Source organism: Neoarius graeffei, chromosome 4 (genome assembly GCF_027579695.1).
Source record: "Neoarius graeffei isolate fNeoGra1 chromosome 4, fNeoGra1.pri, whole genome shotgun sequence".
Classification (NCBI taxonomy): domain Eukaryota; kingdom Metazoa; phylum Chordata; class Actinopteri; order Siluriformes; family Ariidae; genus Neoarius; species Neoarius graeffei.
Genome location: NC_083572.1, coordinates 34805378 through 34823737, shown reverse-complemented (window position 1 = coordinate 34823737; position 18360 = coordinate 34805378). Strand labels below are relative to the sequence as shown.

The following is an 18360-nucleotide window of genomic DNA, read 5'->3' as shown; positions in this document are numbered from 1 at the left end:
GCTGATCTAGCTGCATCCAATTTTTTAAGCACCGAAATGGACAAGGATTGGTTAAACTCCCTCTCTAGGTTAGTAATGTCCTGCTCAAGTTCCAGTTGTTTAGCTAAACTGCTCTTCTTTTTCACTGCTGTAAAAGAAATAGAGCCCCTGAGAAAGGCCTTGCCCGCCTCCCATAAAGTGGAAGCACTGACCCCCGATAAATCATTTGTAGATATAAACAGTTCCCATTGATCTAAATATTTTAAAAATACAGGGTCACTAAAGAGAGTCGGACTTAGGCGCCAGCGTCTAGACAAGGGGTCATAATAAGGCGGTAGCAGTTCCATTGAAACCGATGAATGGTCTGAGAGAGCACATGCATTAATTGAACAACTCTGAGTTGTCAAGAACAGATCTAGAGACAAATAATCAATTCTAGAAAAAGAAAAATGGGGACGTGAAAAAAAAGTGAAGTCTTTTACAAGTGGATTACAAATTCTCCAGGTATCAAAGAGGCCAAGATCTGAGCACAACTCCATTGTAGCCTTTACAATTTTTGAAGGTGGTTGAGATTTTGGTGGATTATAATCAGTCTCAGGGGTCAGGCCACAATTAAAATCGCCTCCGATTATTACATGGTTTTGACATATAGAAGATGCCTCCGCTAGAAGTTTTGAGTAGAACATGCCATCAAAAGTATTTGGTGCATAGACACTTCCAAAAAGTATCCGTACATCGTATAACAGCCCAGTAATCAAAACAAATCGTCCGTCTGCATCACTTATCACCTTATCCAAAGTGAACGGTAGGTTTTTATGGATCAATATTGCCACTCCTCTACTTTTAGAGTTGAAAGAGGAATAGTAAATTTGTCCCACCCAGTCACGCTTAAGTTTTAAGTGTTCAATATCGGTTAGGTGGGTCTCTTGCAATAATGTGACCTGCACCCTGTCTTTTTTTGAGCAAGGATAGTATTTTACGCCTTTTAATGACATGGTTGATTCCCTTGACGTTAAGTGTTATAATTTGTGCTACTCATTATACAAACTGTCGGTCATTTGACAAAAAAAAAAGTTAATCCAAAGTGAACAAAAAGACCCATCATAATAAACACATTGTGCAACAAATTTTAACCCATGGCCTGGACTATACTCTCATGTGCTGACATGAACAAAACCATCACACTCTGATGGCATAAGAACTCTTACACACAACAAACCACTCAATAATAAGAGAGTAAACAGATAAATGTAAATTTATCACATGCAAAACAAACAAACAAACAAACAAACAAACCACCCACTGGGTGGTGTTACAAGACCAGGTGCGGCCAAAAGAAGTCTCACTCTATGGGAGAAAAAGAAGAGAGATCCCACCCCCACTCCCCCAACTAAAATCTAACCTGGTTACTGTCATAGAACAAGACAAGACATTAGACTGAATAAGCAGTATGTAAATAATAGTTTAACTCTATTACCAAGTCGCCATAAAAGTGTGACACGCGAGTCTATCTCCCGTTTATCTGTCTCTTTACCTTAACTGAAATAAACACAGCAAACTTATGCATCAATGTAATCACCCAATTTGAATCCAACACTGCCAAAGCTTGTGTAGGGCTTGTACCCTTTGTAAATTAGTCCAGTGCATTGATGAAACTTTGTGCATCCTTAGGCAAGTCAAACTTGTATTCAGTGCCGTCATGAGTCAGCGTGAGTGTTGCCGGGAAGCGCATGCTGAAGCGCATGTCCTTCTCAATCAAAGCATGGCAAGTGGCATTAAATCCGTCGCTTCTCATGAACTGCATAAGAGTAATCCTGATGTATAAAGAGTTGTTGACCCTTGAACTTAAGCGCAGGAGTCACGCTCACTGCTGCCATGATCCGCTGCTTGTCCCTGGAGGTGTGGAGCTTAAAAATCACCGGTCTGGGACGTGCAGTCCACAGGCCGATGCCTCAGTGCGTGCGGTCAACTTTGATGCGGGCTTTTTTTTTTTTTACCCGCGGGGCTGTTCTCAAGACCATGTATAGTAGGCAGCCAGGCTTCAAAAAACTGAATGGGGCTTTTACCCTCCGCGCCTTCCTTCAGATTGATAATGCGAATGTTATCCCGCCTGGTCCTGTTCTCCATATCATCCAAGCTTTTGGCCATGGTCTTAATTTTCTCCTCGGCTTCAGTCAGTCTCTGCGCAAGAAGTGCAGTGGCCATGTCCTCCACATTTGAAATTCTCTGCTCTGCCTCCGTGGTGTGTGTCGAGAGACTTTCAAGTGAGGCCGATATTTTCTCCAGAGTCCCAGATAGTATAGACAGTTTTTGATCCATCACCTCACTAATACTATTAGTCACTTGGTGGACGAGAGCCGCAGTGTCCACCAGAGGCGAAGCCTGGTCACCTGTTGCTGCTAGCATGTCAGTTTGGCTTAGGGTTGCCACCATTCAGAAATGAAAATAAGGGATGCCCCCCCCCACGGCTCCTTGGGGCCATGACCACCACGGGCATGACTCCCATGGGGTGGGGTGCCCTAAGCAGTGGTATGTTTTATTTTGTAGGTGTTTTTAGTAAAGGGGTGATCAAGAAAGCAATTACTCATACTTAAAGCTTGAAATGCTTTATTGCCAATGCTGTAAAAATGTATAATGTACAAGTGGGCAACAATGAACTTTTAAAATATAATCTAAATATATTGAGAACTTAATATCACTGTAAATGTAAGTGCATAACTGTTCTTGGTTTAGGGACTCTTTGTGAACCTTGGGGACATTTTTATTTAGAGAGGAAAAAAGAGAACAAAAAACAACAAAAACAAACATGTCTGCTTATTCAAGAATGCAGAAAACAAGAAAGTGCAAAACATTACTCCTTCCCTCAACAGTCCATCAGGAACTGTTGTGTTCCTCTTGTCTGTGGAGTAGACCAGATTTAAAACAGTCAACAGATTTCCCTCACTTCTTTTTCCAAGTGTACTTCTTGTTACTCCTTGCTGCACTGAGTAACTCTTTGTCTTTCAAAGCACTGTTGTAAAGTCGGGTTTTTTGTCTCTAGGCAACCGTGACAGCGCCACATGCAGTGACGCAGGCAGCCAGGCACAGATGCACAGAGCGTGACACAGAGGGGAGGGGTTTGTGTCCTGGGTAGATCCCGCAACGTAGTATTTCCTGTTTTATTTTGTTCATTATTGTTAGATTTAGTGGTCCCACTGTGTCAGCTGTAAGCAGTGAAGACTGCTGTTATAAAGTCTGATTGCGGCAGGAATAAAAGACCTCTGGAACAGCTCCTTAGAGTAGCGTGGTTGGGGCAGTCTATTGCTAACGGAGTTGCTCAGTGCACTCAGTCATCAAGGGGGTGAGAAGTGTTGTCTAGGATGGCCTGGAATTTGTCCATCATCCTCCTCTCATACACCACCTCCAAGGAGCCCTGTAGAACACATCCAGCCCTGCAGATCAGTTTGTTCAGTCTCTTTCTCCACAGTGGCAATACCACATGCCCAGCAGATCACCAAATAAAAGATGGTTGATGCCACCACAGAGTCATAGAAGTACTTCAGAAGTGGCCCCTGTACACCAAAAGGACCTCAATCAACTTAATAGATTGAGACAACTTTGGCCCCTCTTGTACAGTGCATTGGAGTTGTCTGACCAGTCCAGCTTGTCATTAATATGCATGCCCATGCATTTGTAGGACTACACAGCCTCAATCTCTGTACCCTGTATACACACCAGAGATACTGACTGTTTGGACCTGCAAAAGTCCACCACCAGCTCCTTGGCCTTCCTCATGTTAAGCTGGAGGCATTTCTTCCCACACCACTCTGTAAAGTTCTTTATGACACCCCTTTACTCGTGCTCATCTCCACCAGAGATACAGCCAACAATGGCTGTGTCATCTGAAAATTTTTGGATGCGACAGTAATCTGAGTTGTATGAAAAGTCTGCAGTATACATGCTAAACAGGAATGTAGCCAGAACAGTCCTCAGAGGGGCACCAGTACTGCTCAGTACTGTGTTAGACACACAATCCATTGTTCTTACATACCATGGTCTGCTTGTTAGGTAATTAACAGTCCAGAACACAAGGTGTTGATCCACCCCATGCTTTTCATTTTGTTTCCCAGCATTGATGGTTGGATGGTGTTAAATGCACTGGAGAAACCAAAAGATACTCACAATGCTTCCATGTTCTTCCAGGTGGGACATGAATCTATGCATCATATACATAGAGTGCATCTTCTACCCCATACACTGCTGATAGAGCAAACTGTAGGAGGTCCATGTAGGAACTGACAATCAATCTAAGGTGGGTCAGGATAAGTCTCTCCAGCGTTTTCATTAGCTGTGATGTCAGTGCCACCAGTCTGTAGTTATCCAGCTCCTTCGGATGGGAAGACTTGGGCACTGACACCAGGCAGGAGGTCTTCCACAGAACTGGGACACACTCCAGGCTCAAGCTGAGGTTGAAGATATATTGCACCACCCCACACAGCTGGTCTACCCAGGCTTTGATGACACTGGAGCTGATGTTCTGGTGCTGCCACCTTCCTCACTGTGGACTTTCATAGTTCTCTCCTCACCTGGTCAGCTGAGAAGGCAAGAAAGGAAGGGGGGTGGAAGTGAGGATGCCAGGGGAGCCACAAAAGTGGGAGATGGTAGCAGGTGTGCAGCCAGGTTGTTGAAGGGGTCCGGGCTGGGCTGCATTAGACTGGAGTCCAGGCAGATGTGATGAGTCTGCAGTGGCAGGAATGTTTGGCGGGCGGGGGGGGGGACAGAGTAACATCACAGAGAGAAGTAGAGGTCTGGGGGAGAGATTGGAGTCAAGTCTATTGAAATACAGATTCAACTTATTTGCCCACTCTACATCTCACATCATCTACATGCTGCTGGAATTGTTGTATCTGGAGATACTTTTCATGCCTCTCCACACCGCTCTTACATTATTCTATTGAAGTCTCTTCTCAATCTTCCTCCTGTAACAGTCCTTCCCTTCCTTAATCTTCCATTTCAGTTCTCTCTGGACCCTCTTTAGCTCCTCCTTGTTCCCTGACCTGAAGGCACTCTTTACATTCAGCAAGTTCTTTAACTCAGGAGTGACCCAGGGCTTGCTGTTTGAAAAACATCATGCCGTCTTACTGGGGACAACTATGTCCACACAGAATTTAACATAATCAGTAATACAGGTGTGTAAGGCTGTCAATATTGTTCCTGTGAGGCCTACAGAGTGCCTCCCAGTCTGTAGTTTCAAAACAGCAATCCATCAGGGCTTGATCAGTCTCAGTAGACCATCTCCTCACCACTTTGTTTGAATCTGGCTGTTGTTGAACCTGGTTGTGGTCAGATCTGCCCCCCTGGGTAGAGAGACAGAGCTATATGCATTCTTCACATTGCAATTTAGCAGATCCAGTGTTCTACTATTTCTGGTATGGCATTTCACATACTGAGTGAGGGTAGGTAATGTGGAGGCTAGTGATGTATGGTTAAAGTCTCCAGAAATGAGGACAAGGGCCTCTGGGTATTGCATCTGCAGTCTTGACACAACTGTATGAATAGCCTCACAAGTTATGTCTGCTGAAGCAGAGGGGGTAATGTACCATACACCACAATAGCATGAGAAAACTCCCTTGGAAGGTAATATGCAAGTCTGAGACTTAAATCCAGCTCTGCACTAATGTGTTCATTTTTTTTAATTCGCATGGAATCTCCGGTTTTCCCACAGTAAGGTGGCTTGTATGTCATAACACCGTCAGCTGTTCTGCGGTGTAAACAATGCAGCCCTCTCTACTGTTGTTCCCTGAACTAACAATAACAAGTCCACACATGAATAAAAATGTAACAAATATTCTAAAAAGTCCTGCAGTCTTTGTGATCTCTTTAACAATAGTTGGTAAAAGTTTAGACAAACAGACAAATTAAAAACAGGACATTACTCAAAAAAAAAAAAAACACACACACACACACACACACACACACACTCGTGTCTTGCAAAAGTATTCATCCCCCTTGGTGTTTCTCTTGTTTTGTCGCATTACAAACTGGAATTAAAATGGATTTTTGGGGGATTAGCACCATTTGATTTACCCAATATGCTTACCACTTTAAAGGTGCAAATTGTTTTTTTTTTAATTATGAAACAAACAATATTTAAAGTTGTACAGCCTTTCGATTTCATAAAATTGGTGAAATTTAGTTCCCTTTGAAATTTGATCATTGTGATATGTCTATTTCTGCGACATCTAACCCCACCCCCCAAAAAGGCCATTCTGTGGCTGGGGAGTTATTTAATTTGAGGGGATTCCCTAGCAAATAATGTGCATGAAATTGCTCACTTCTTGCAATCAAGCAGACAGAGGAAGTCCAGTGTTTGCATACGCAGGCTTATCTGCTTCTTCTTTTCCTTCTTCTTTTGGGTTTTACAGAAGCTGGCATCCAGTGTTGCATTACTGCCATCTATAGATTTACCTTGACCATGCACTGACAGTTACATCATTCTGTCGCTAAACAAACAGCTGATCACACCGAGGTGCTCGCTGACAACAGATATTTATTAGTTTGGGCCCGCATTTCCTTTCCTTTGCAACATAACATCTTTTATCACTTTCTGTTACTGTAGTCAGTCTTTCACATTTCATTCGCATTATCCATTTTCATCTCCTGTTTCAAATTTGTATCCCACAATGCCTTGTGCAAATGGGGAAAGCCCACCACATGATGCAGTATCTTGAATTGGGTCATGCTGATGCAAGAAAAAAAAAAGTGGAGAATCTAGGACCACATTATTAACAAAACAAACAAACCTAATAAAATTGGAAGTCGGTGATTTGAATTCAGTAGCTTTTGGTCCACTAAGGAAAAATAATTGGGTGTCAGGGAAAATTATTTTTATGACCTAAACTTGAAAAATATGAAAGGCAGTTTAAGATGAAAAACAAAAAACCCAGAACTCTGGAGTGTGCGGAGGTATTCACCCACCAAAGTCAATACTTTGTAGAACCGCCTTTTGCTGCACGTCTCTTGGGGTATGGCTCTATGAGCTTCACACATCTAGCCATTAGGATTTTTGGCCATTTCTCAAAACCAAACTGCTCCAACTCCAAGTTAGATGGTTTGTGTTGGTGTACAGCAATATTCAAGTTCTTTCACAGATTTTCAATTGGACTGAGGTCTCAGCCATTTCAAGACATTTAAATGTCTCCCTTTAAACCAATCCAGTGTTGCTTTAGCAGTATGTTTAAGGTCATTGTCCTGCTAGAATGTGAACCTTTGTCTCAGTCTCAAACCTCTGGCTGACTCAACCAGAACTGCCCTGTATTTAGTGCCATCCAGCTTTCCTTCAATCCTGACCAGCTTTTCTGTCCCTGCAGAAGAAAAATATCCCCACAGCATGATGCTACCATCACCATGATTCACTGTAAGAATGGTATTCTCAGAGTGATGGGAAGTGTTGGGTTTGTACCACACGTGGCATTTCCCATGATGGCCAAAATTTTCAATTTTAGTCTCATCCGACCAAAGAATCTTCTTCCATGTGTTTGGGGATCCTGCCACATGCTGTTGGGCAAACTCCAATCATGTTAATTTTTTTTTCTTTAAGCGATGGCTTTTTTTCTGCCCACTCTTCCATAAAGTCCCACTCTATGGAGTGTATGGCTTAAAGTGGTCCTATGGACAGATACGCCAATCTCCACTGTGGATCTTTGCAGCTCCTTCAGGGTTATTTGTTGCAGCTCTGATTAATGCCCTCCTTGTCTGGTCTGTGAGTTTTCATGGGAGGCCTTCCCTTGTCAGGTTTGTAGTGGTGCCATATTCCTTTCATTCTGCTATAATGGATTTAATGGGTCTCCGCAGGATATTCAAATTTTGGGATTTTTTTTTAATAACCCAATCCTGATCTATATTTCTCCATAATTTTCACATGCTTCAGCAAGGCTGGAATGGGGCAGATTTTTGTTTGTGAATGACACATGAATTAAGCCATGTACAAAGTTATCCTGGAAGAAAATTTGCTTCCTTCTGGTCTACAAAATGAAGAAAGTTTGCTTCCTTCTGTTTTCATACTGGTCCCTAACTCTGAAGATTAGATTTTCCAGCAGGACAGTGCTCCATGCCACACAGCCATGTGAATCAAGGTGTGAATGGAGGACCACAAGATCAAGACCCAGTCATGGCCAGCCCAATCTCCAGATCTGATCCCCATTGAAAACCTCTGGAACGTGATCAAGAGGAAGATAGATGGTCACAAGCCATCAAACAAAACTGAGTTGATTGAATTTGTCCCAGAAGTGGCATAAATTCACCCAAGAGCAAAGTGAAAGACTGGTGGAGAGCATGCCAAAATGCATGAAAGCTGCAATTAAATGTCAGGGTTATTCCACCACATATTGATTTCTGAACTCATCCTATGTTCAAACATTAATACTGTGTTGTTTATAACTGAATATGATCTTGATTTCTATGCATTATTCAAAGTCCGAAAACACTTCATCTTTTGTTATTCTGACCAGTTGTCATTTTCTGCAATTCAGTGCTCTAAGAAAATAATTTTGTGAAATTTGGGGGATATGTTGTCAATTTATGGAACAATAATTTTAAAAAAATCATGCTCCTCAAAACACATACCTATTAAATAGCAAAAATCTCTTAATTTCTCACACACACATAACCAGCATTATTAAATACTACACATTCACTGCCCATTTTATCCATAGCTGACTCACAGTATCAGAGTGCAGACACTTACGGATGTAAATGCAGAGGAGAGTGGGGAAGCAGACTGTCAACAATGCCAAAACAATAGATTAGAAGAAAGGTCAGGAAGTAAGCAAGGGTCAGGAGATCAGCAAACAAGGTAGAATAGATGAGACAAAGAGCATAAACAAAATAAGGCAAGTAAAGGTTAGAAAATTGAGAGGCAGCTAGAGAATAGCAAGGCTTAATATGGACGAGATGAAACTTCTTCTTCTTCTTAGTTTATTGGCAGATTACATCTCTTTGGTGCATACCGCCACCTACTGTACAGGAGTGTGTAAAGGGACTTAGCAGACTATGGCTATTTGATCAAGTAAACAAACAAAACAAAACAAAAATTAAATCCTTTTCATTAGACCTGAGTTATTGAGAAAAATAAATAGGGATTTCATTTTATCTCTTTGCATTCCTTCTTCTTTCAGGATATTCACTATTCCATTTTCTGCCTCTCTTTCTTTCCACTGTTGTCTGTGTTCTGAGTATCTGTAACAGTTAAATAGAACATGATCTACATCCTCTTTAACTTGGCAGTACCTGCATAACCCATTACTCTTCCCTACTATCTGCAATGTACCATTAAGACATGTGTGACCCAACCTTAGTCTACTATACACAACCTCTTCCCTTCTGTTGAGACCTGTAGCCCTTTTCCCCCAAACATTTCCCTGATTTGAGTGGTAGAACTTGGCATTGTGCTCTGCCTTCCAATCATGTTGCCATTTGATCAGCATTTCTAACTTAAGTTTAGTTTTTGCTTCTCCCTTCCCCATTGAGATATTAATTCCTATATGTTCTTTTTCCAGCATTTTCTTGGCAATTTTGTCAGCCATTTCATTTCCTTTAATTCCAACATGTGCTGGGACACAACAAAATTGAACTAATATTCCAAGGTTTCTAATATTTAATAGCAAATGTCTTGTCTCAATTACCAGATCCTCTCTTACTGTATTACCTGATTCAAGGCTGAGCAAAACTGCAAGTGAGTCAGAGCATATAACAGATCTAAGTGGTTTGATTTCTTCAATCCATCTCAGTGCAGTAATTATTGCAGTTAACTCTATTGTGTATATTGATAAAAAATTACTTAATCTATATCCATAACTTTTGTTAAATTTTGGGATAAAAATCCCAATTCCACAATGACCATTTTGTATATCTTTTGACCCATCTGTAAATATCTTTACAAACCCATAGTATTTAGATACAAGATGTCTTTCACAGTACATAGCTAATGCCCGTTCATTAGTTTGTTCCATTTTCTCTTTCAGCAGTTCTAGATCAACTTTTGGGACTGGCAACATCCATGGGGGAACTTTGCTCAAAACAAGTGCAGGACTAAAGCTAAAGTCTTTAATTCCATATTTCTCCCCCATGTCATTAACTTTCCACCCAAAACCAGGACTCTTTAATTGGTATTCCCAACAGTTGTTTAGCACAGACAGAGCAGGATTATTTGTACTCCCTATAAGCCTAACCCAGTATGTTAAAGACAGTTTCTCAAATCTTAATTTAATTGGGGGTTCCTCAGCCTCGACTAACAGTGCACAGGTAGGCGTTGTTTTGATTGCTCCTAAGGCAATCCTTAGGCCTTTAAACTGAACTCTTTCAAGCTTCCTAATAGATGTTGTACATGCAGAACTATACACTACACATCCATAATCTATGGTTGATCTGATTAGTGCTTTGTATATGTTCATGAGTGATTCTTTATCCGCACCCCAGTGTTGCCCAGAAATCATTCTCATAAGGTTTAATACTTTTTTGCACTTAGTTTCTATATGTACTATGTGATGTTTCCATGTAAGTCTTTCATCCATCACCATCCCCAGATATTTGAATGTTTTTACTCTTTCAAGTGTTTGATTATATAATATTACTTTACAAGTCTCTGGAACCTTCTTTTTAGTAAAAAACATTACCTTAGATTTTTGTATAGAGAACTTGAATCCCCAGTCTATTCCCCACTGTTCTAGTATTTGCATCTCTTTTTGTATGCTTTCCACAATATGTGAAATGTTACGCCCCCTTTTCCAAATCACAGCATCATCTGCATACAATAATCCTTCTCTTCCTTTCTCAAATATGTCATTAATCATGAGGTTGAATAAAATAGGGCTGATGACGCTCCCTTGTGGAATACCACTTTCTACCATGATCTCATCTGATAGTCCATTTCCTACTCTGACCCTCAAGGTACGATGTGATAAAAAGTCAAGGATGTAATTATACATTTTCCCATCAATTCCAATCTTCTCTAATTTGACTAATAGTCCCTCTCTCCACATTGTGTCATAAGCTTTTTCAATATCCAGAAAAACTGCCACCATTACCTCTTTCATAACTAACGTCTTTTCAACCTCATTACAAAAGTTTAACAAGAGCATCACTAGTTGATTTACTTCTTCTAAATCCTGTTTGATAGCCTTTAAGCAAGTCTTCCTTTTCCAGAAAGTAATTTAATCTGGCCACTACCAATTTTTCCATTAACTTTCCTAAGTGTGAGGTTAAAGCTATTGGTCTGTAGTTACCTGAATTACTAGAATCTTTCCCAGGTTTAGGAAATGGAAAAATTACTGCCTTTTTCCATAATATGGGTAATTTGCCTTCATTCCAAATTTTATTAAATAGTTCAAGGATCTTTTCCAGCATTTTGTCAGGGAGTTTCCTAAACATGACATAACATAAATTGTCAATTCCTGGTGATGAATACGCTGTATTAGCAACAGTCATTTTTTTTTAACTCTGGTAATGTAAAGTTTTCATCAAGTATTGACCCTGTTCCTGTTTTAGCATTTAATATACCTTTATTTGCTCTTAAAATTTCCTCTTTCCTTTTTTTATAACACTCGTCAAGATGATCTCCTTTATGTATGTCTGCAAATATTTTAGCCAACATATTAGCCTTTTCATTGTCTGATATAGCTTGTAAATTCTTGTCACTAATTAACACAGGAATATTTGATGGCTTATACCTGCCTGACATTTTTTTAACCATCATCCACATCTTATTCAAAGTTGTCTCCCTACCTATTGTAGCACAAAACTGTCTCCAAGATTCCCTTTTGACTTGTTTAATCACTTTCCTTGCTAGAGCTTTTTTCCTTTGGTATTCCATAAGATTATCCATAGTTAATGTTTTACGCAATATTTTGAAAGCTCTGTTTCTGTCTTTAATGACTTCTTGACACTTTTGATTCCACCATGGGACATTCACCTTTTTCTTCTGACTTTTACTGATAGGAATACTTTGACTAGCTGCAGTGATAATAGGAATGGTTATATTATTATTCACCTGATCTATAGTTTGATCTTTCTCTGGCATGTTTTTCATTTCATTATTGCAACTATATAAAAATTTCTCCCAATCTGCTTTAATAAAATTCCACTTGTGATGTATGTAACTCCCTTCAGTTTTCAATTCAATTCCTACTCTGCAAAATATTGGAAAGTGATCACTACCAATGCTTGTATTTAGATCAACTTCCCACTCGCATATACTGGCTAATTTCCTGTCTACCAGAGTTAGATCAATACATGATGTTTTATTTTTGTATACATTTATCCTTGTACCAGTACCATTATTTAAACATACAAGCATTCTGTCATTTATCATTTCTTCTACAACTTCCCCATTCAGATCTGTATAATTACTTCCCCATAGACTGTTATGGGCATTAAAGTCCCCACACCATATTTCTCTATGAGATCTTTTGAAAATATCTTTCAACAGCCCATTTATTAAAGCTTTACATGGGTTATAATAATTAGCAATTGTATATTTGCAATTATCACCATTAAAAATTTCACTCACAATACATTCATGCTCTTCAGCTGTTTTTAAATGTCTGTATGATATCCCTTCTTTGATAAAGGTCACACACCCTCCTCCTCTATCTTTTATTCTATCCTGTCTTATACTGTTGTAACCTTTTAAGACAAAATCCAAATGTGGTTTTAACCATGATTCCTGAATGCATATAACATCTGGTTTACTGCTTAATTCTTCAACATACCTTTTAAACTCCTGTCCATTTGCAATCAGACTTCTTGCATTCCACTGGAGAATGATAAAAACCATTAGGCATTTAACCAACTTGTGACTCTCCATACTTGCTATTTAACATTTTATGAATTTCATCAGCTTTAGTTATAATACCCAAAAAATCATTTGCAGTTTTTACAACTGATCTAATTCAGTCACTCTTACTAGAGTGTTGCATTGTAACATTTACTATGGTACAAATGAATGCAATAAATTCATTTTCCTTAATCAAAAGGGTGTCATTTGTAATGTGTGTTTTACATTCATAACATTTTGGCTCTGGGTTAGACTTTGTTAGGCCTACCTTTGTTAGCTGAGACATATTGGTCCCATCATCATTCTGTCTTACAAAGCTAGAGCTGTGGGCATAACTTATTGGAGTCCAAGAAACTTGCTTTGATGGAGAGACATTTCTATTAGCATTGGTGTCTTTCTTAGCTTTATTTATTTCCTTTAATGCATCTGCATATGAGACTTGATAAGTTACTTTATTTCTGGACCTCCTTTGCTTCTTTCTGCCTCTCACATCCTCCATAAGCAGCACTATGCTGACCTCCACAATTGCAGCATTTTAACTGAACATTTTCTCCACATTTCCCATATTCATGTCCTTCTCCACACTTTGCACATCTAAGTTTACCCTTACATTGGGCTGCTACATGTCCAAATCGTTGGCATTTAAAACATCGCAAAGGGGGAGGAATATATTCTCTCACTGGGTAGCACATGAAACCCATTTGTATCTTGTCAGGCATTTCATCTTTAAAGTAAAGTAAAATCGATAGGCTTTCTGTTTTCTCTTTACCTTTGGTGAGTTGTTTTGCATCCACTATCTCTCCTCCTTTCAGGTTATTCTTAATATCTTCAATGGATACTGAAACTGGAATCCCTGTTATAACTCCTCTTTTCTTAGCTATTGCTCCTGGGACATGTGATGTTATTTTATATCCATTTAGTGATGTTTTCTTTAAGATTTCCCTTCTCTGATCTTCAGATATCGCAAAAATCATTAGTCTTCCATTTCCTAAGAAGCGTGCATGATTGATTTTACCTATTTCTTTTTCTATGGCTTTGGTGACATGAATGGGGTGTAAATCTGGCCCTTGTTGTTCAAAAACTATGATAACTTTCCAAGCTGGTTCCTTATCAGGTTTACTCATAGGTTTACTTCTCTTAACTGTTTCTACAGATCCGCTACTATTGCTACCATCTGATCTTCGTCGTCTCACTTGCCTTCTCCTCACTTCCTCCCAAAACATATCATCATCATCCACCTTCTCTTTATCTTGTCTATAACCATCTGATTCTTCTGCCATTATCCACTTTACATTCACTGTACAGTTGAAGTTTTAGAGTTCAAACCTTCCGCGTTTACCCCGATTACCGTGTTCTCCAGCGAAAAACGGAACGCCCGCCCAGCCCCTCTCTAGCATTAGAGTGGGATTTGAGAGTGGCTAAAGTAGGGGAAGAGCTAATTAGGAAGATAAGTGTCAGCTGTGATTAATACTCTGGCGACAGAGGACACTGTGGATCTTGGGGCTTGTAGTTCTGAGTGTCCATGTTTGTAGTTTGTGTGTCTGGCAGGTTTACTGACACACAGAGTTCATCTCATCTCATTATCTCTAGCTGCTTTATCCTGTTCTACAGGGTCGCAGGCAAGCTGGAGCCTATCCCAGCTGACTACGGGCGAAAGGCGGGGTACACCCTGGACAAGTCGCCAGGTCATCACAGGGCGGATACATAGACACAGACAACCATTCACATTCACACCTATGGTCAATTTAGAGTCACCAGTTAACCTAACCTGCATGTCTTTGGACTGTGGGGGAAACCGGAGCACCCGGAGGAAACCCACGCGGACATGGGGAGAACATGCAAACTCCACATAGAAAGGCCCTCGCCAGCCACGGGGCTCGAACCCGGACCTTCTTGCTGTGAGGCGACAGCGCTAACCACTACACCACCGTGCTGCCCCACACACAGAGTTATTTAATATAATTAAATTTAATTTTTACAGGGTAGTATTTTGTCAAGTATCAAGAAGTGGAAACATTAGCTGGTAAAAGGATATGCAAAAGTAGTATGTAAACAAAGTATGATAAATTATTTATTCTGTTTTTTTAATTATTTTTTTAAATTGTATACTCTGTGTGTGTGTGCCTACATTGCAGGTGTTCACGGGATGTCAGTGAAGTTGCAATTTGATTGTCCATCAGAAGGTGGCATGGTGCAGAGGAGTTGCTCCTTCATTGGAGTCAACACACTTACTGGAAGACACAGGTAAGTTTTGTGTGTTTATACACTCCGAAATGTTCCCAGCAGGCTGTGTGCATTTTCTGCACTGGTATGTATGAGTTTTTGTGTGAGTATTTGTAGGGGGTGGGGGGGTCAATATGTCATGGACAGTTGGCATCAGTAAGTCATGGACATGTCAGTATGTCATGGACATTTGGTATAAGGTTAGGTACAGTACCAGTCATATGTTTGGACATAACTACTCATTCATAGGTTTTTCAGCATTTTGACTATTTTATATATTGTATATTATTATTTATATATTGTAGAATAATACTGAAGACATCAAAATTATGAAATACCATATGGAACATATTTGGAATTATGTGGTAAACAAAGAAGTATAAAAAACAAAAGCAAAATATGTTTCATATTTTAGAGTCTTCACGATAGCCACCATTTACCTTGATGACAGCTTTGCATACTATTGGCATTATCCTAAACAACTTCATGTCACCTGGAATGCTTTTCAATTAACAGGAGTGTCTTGTCAAAAGTTCATTAGTTCAATTTCTTGCCTTTTTAATGTATTAAAGACCATCAAACATGAAATAATAAATCATAAAATATACAGCAAATTACTCTATTTGACACCTGGAGTAATCCATATTATGTCAAGAACCGCTCAACTAAGTAAAGAGAAATGACAGTCTATCATTACTTTAAGACATGAAGTGTCTTTTAATTCATAAAAATGAAGAAGAATCATTGAATTCGAAAGTATGCCCAAACTTTTCAATGGTACTATAGTTATTTAGGATGCATCTACTTTAAAATGACTGACTGTGTCTGTGTGTAGGAGGAGATTAAAGGGCATTTTCAAAAATTCACATTGTTCCAAACTATTCCATATATAAAACAAAAATAAAATCATTCTATGACCAGATAACTTCCAAAAAGGTACTTTTAGAACAGAAGGCCTTGAAAATACTAAAGTTAAGTTCCTTAGAGCCAGAATGACTTAATACCACCACATTTAGGAGTTGCAAATATAGCAGAGTAAGAAAGCATCATTTGTGCAAACATACAAACACAACAGCAGTTCAAATGGAAACAACCAGGTGTTTATAACAGCCTTTAAATAGCAATTATAAGTTGAGATGTCTAATGGTGGAAGGAAACTGGCTTGTTTTTGTCATGATATGTCTGTACCTGGGCGGCACGGTGGTGTAGTGGTTAGCGCTGTCGCCTCACAGCAAGAAGGTCCTCGGTTCGAGCCCCGGGGCCGGCGAGGGCCTTTCTGTGCGGAGTTTGCATGTTCTCCCCGTGTCCGCGTGGGTTTCCTCCGGGTGCTCCGGTTTCCCCCACAGTCCAAAGACATGCAGGTTAGGTTAACTGGTGACTCTAAATTGACCGTAGGTGTGAGTGTGAATGGTTGTCTGTGTCTATGTGTCAGCCCTGTGATGACCTGGCAACTTGTCCAGGGTGTACCCCGCCTTTCGCCCATAGTCAGCTGGGATAGGCTCCAGCTTGCCTGCGACCCTGTAGAAGGATAAAGCGGCTAGAGATAATGAGATGTCTGTACCTTTTGCCAGACTGAATGGGTAGAAATACAACCCCGATTCCAAAAGTTGGGACAAAGTACAAATTGTAAATAAAAACAGAATGCAATAATTTACAAATCTCAAAAACTGATATTGTATTCACAATAGAACATAGACAACATATCAAATGTCAAAACTGAGACATTTTGAAATTTCATGCCAAATATTGGCTCATTTGAAATTTCATGACAGCAACACATCTCAAAAAAGTTGGGACAGGGGCAATAAGAGGCTGGAAAACTTAAAGGTACAAAAAAGGAACAGCTGGAGGACCAAATTGCAACTCATTAGGTCAGTTGGCAATAGGTCATTAACATGACTGGGTATAAAAAGAGCATCTTGGAGTGGCAGCGGCTCTCAGAAGTAAAGATGGGAAGAGGATCACCAATCCCCCTAATTCTGCGCCAACAAATAGTGGAGCAATATCAGAAAGGAGTTCGACAGTGTAAAATTGCAAAGAGTTTGAACATATCATCATCTACAGTGCATAATATCATAAAAAGATTCAGAGAATCTGGAAGAATCTCTGTGCATAAGGGTCAAGGCCGGAAAAACATATTGGGTACCCGTGATCTTCGGGCACTTAGACCGCACTGCATCACATACACGCACGCTTCTGTATTGGAAATCACAAAATGGGCTCAGGAATATTTCCAGAGAACATTATCTGTGAACACAATTCACCGTGCCATCTGCCGTTGCCAGCTAAAACTCTATAGTTCAAAGAAGAAGCCGTATCTAAACATGATCCAGAAGCGCAGATGTCTTCTCTGGGCCAAGGCTCATTTAAAATGGACTGTGGCAAAGTGGAAAACTGTTCTGTGGTCAGACGAATCAAAATTTGAAGTTCTTTATGGAAATCAGGGACGCCGTGTCATTTGGACTAAAGAGGAGAAGGACAACCCAAGTTGTTATCAGCGCTCAGTTCAGAAGCCTGCATCTCTGATGGTATGGGGTTGCATTAGTGCGTGTGGCATGGGCAGCTTACACATCTGGAAAGACACCATCAATGCTGAAAGGTATATCCAGGTTCTAGAGCAACATATACTCCCATCCAGACGGCGTCTCTTTCAGGGAAGACCTTTCATTTTCCAACATGACAATGCCAAACCACATACTACATCAATTACAGCATCATGGCTGAGTAGAAGGTTCCGGGTACTGAACTGGCCAGCCTGCAGTCCAGATCTTTCACCCATAGAAAACATTTGGCGCATCATAAAACGGAAGATACGACAAAAAAGATCTAAGACAGTTGAGCAACTAGAATCCTACATTAGACAAGAATGGGTTAACATTCCTATCCCTAAACTTGAGCAACTTGTCTCCTCAGTCCCCAGACGTTTACAGACTGTTGTAAAGAGAAAAGGGGATGTCTCACAATGGTAAACATGGCCTTGTCCCAACTTTTTTGAGATGTGTTGTTGCCATGAAATTTAAAATCACCTAATTTTTCTCTTAAAATGATACATTTTCTCAGTTTAAACATTTGATATGTCATCTATGTTCTATTCTGAATAAAATATGGAATTTTGAAACTTCCACATCATTGCATTCCGTTTTTATTTACAATTTGTACTTTGTCTCAACTTTTTTGGAATGGGGGTTGTATAAGGTGTGCTCATTTTTAAAGATTTATTTATTTATTTATTTATATAATCTATATCCATACAGTACATATTTGATGTACAGGGATGATGTCCAGTTACTTTTAAAGCTATGTGCACAACCTATTAATGTTTCCTCTTAATGTGAGAATTACTATTA

At 39.8% G+C, this 18360-nt stretch overlaps 1 protein-coding gene across 6 annotated transcripts in view; it reads left to right on the top strand.

Annotated features, from left to right (window-relative positions):
* Nucleotides 1-18360, top strand: part of ripor3 (RIPOR family member 3) — a 145924-nt gene that overhangs the window by 16786 nt on the left and 110778 nt on the right. For all 6 annotated transcript variants that reach the window (XM_060919155.1, XM_060919156.1, XM_060919153.1 and 3 more), the window contains exon 2: nt 14926-15034. In XM_060919155.1, coding sequence (XP_060775138.1) covers nt 14926-15034 — 109 coding nt within the window. The remainder of the gene's footprint in view (nt 1-14925; nt 15035-18360) is intronic.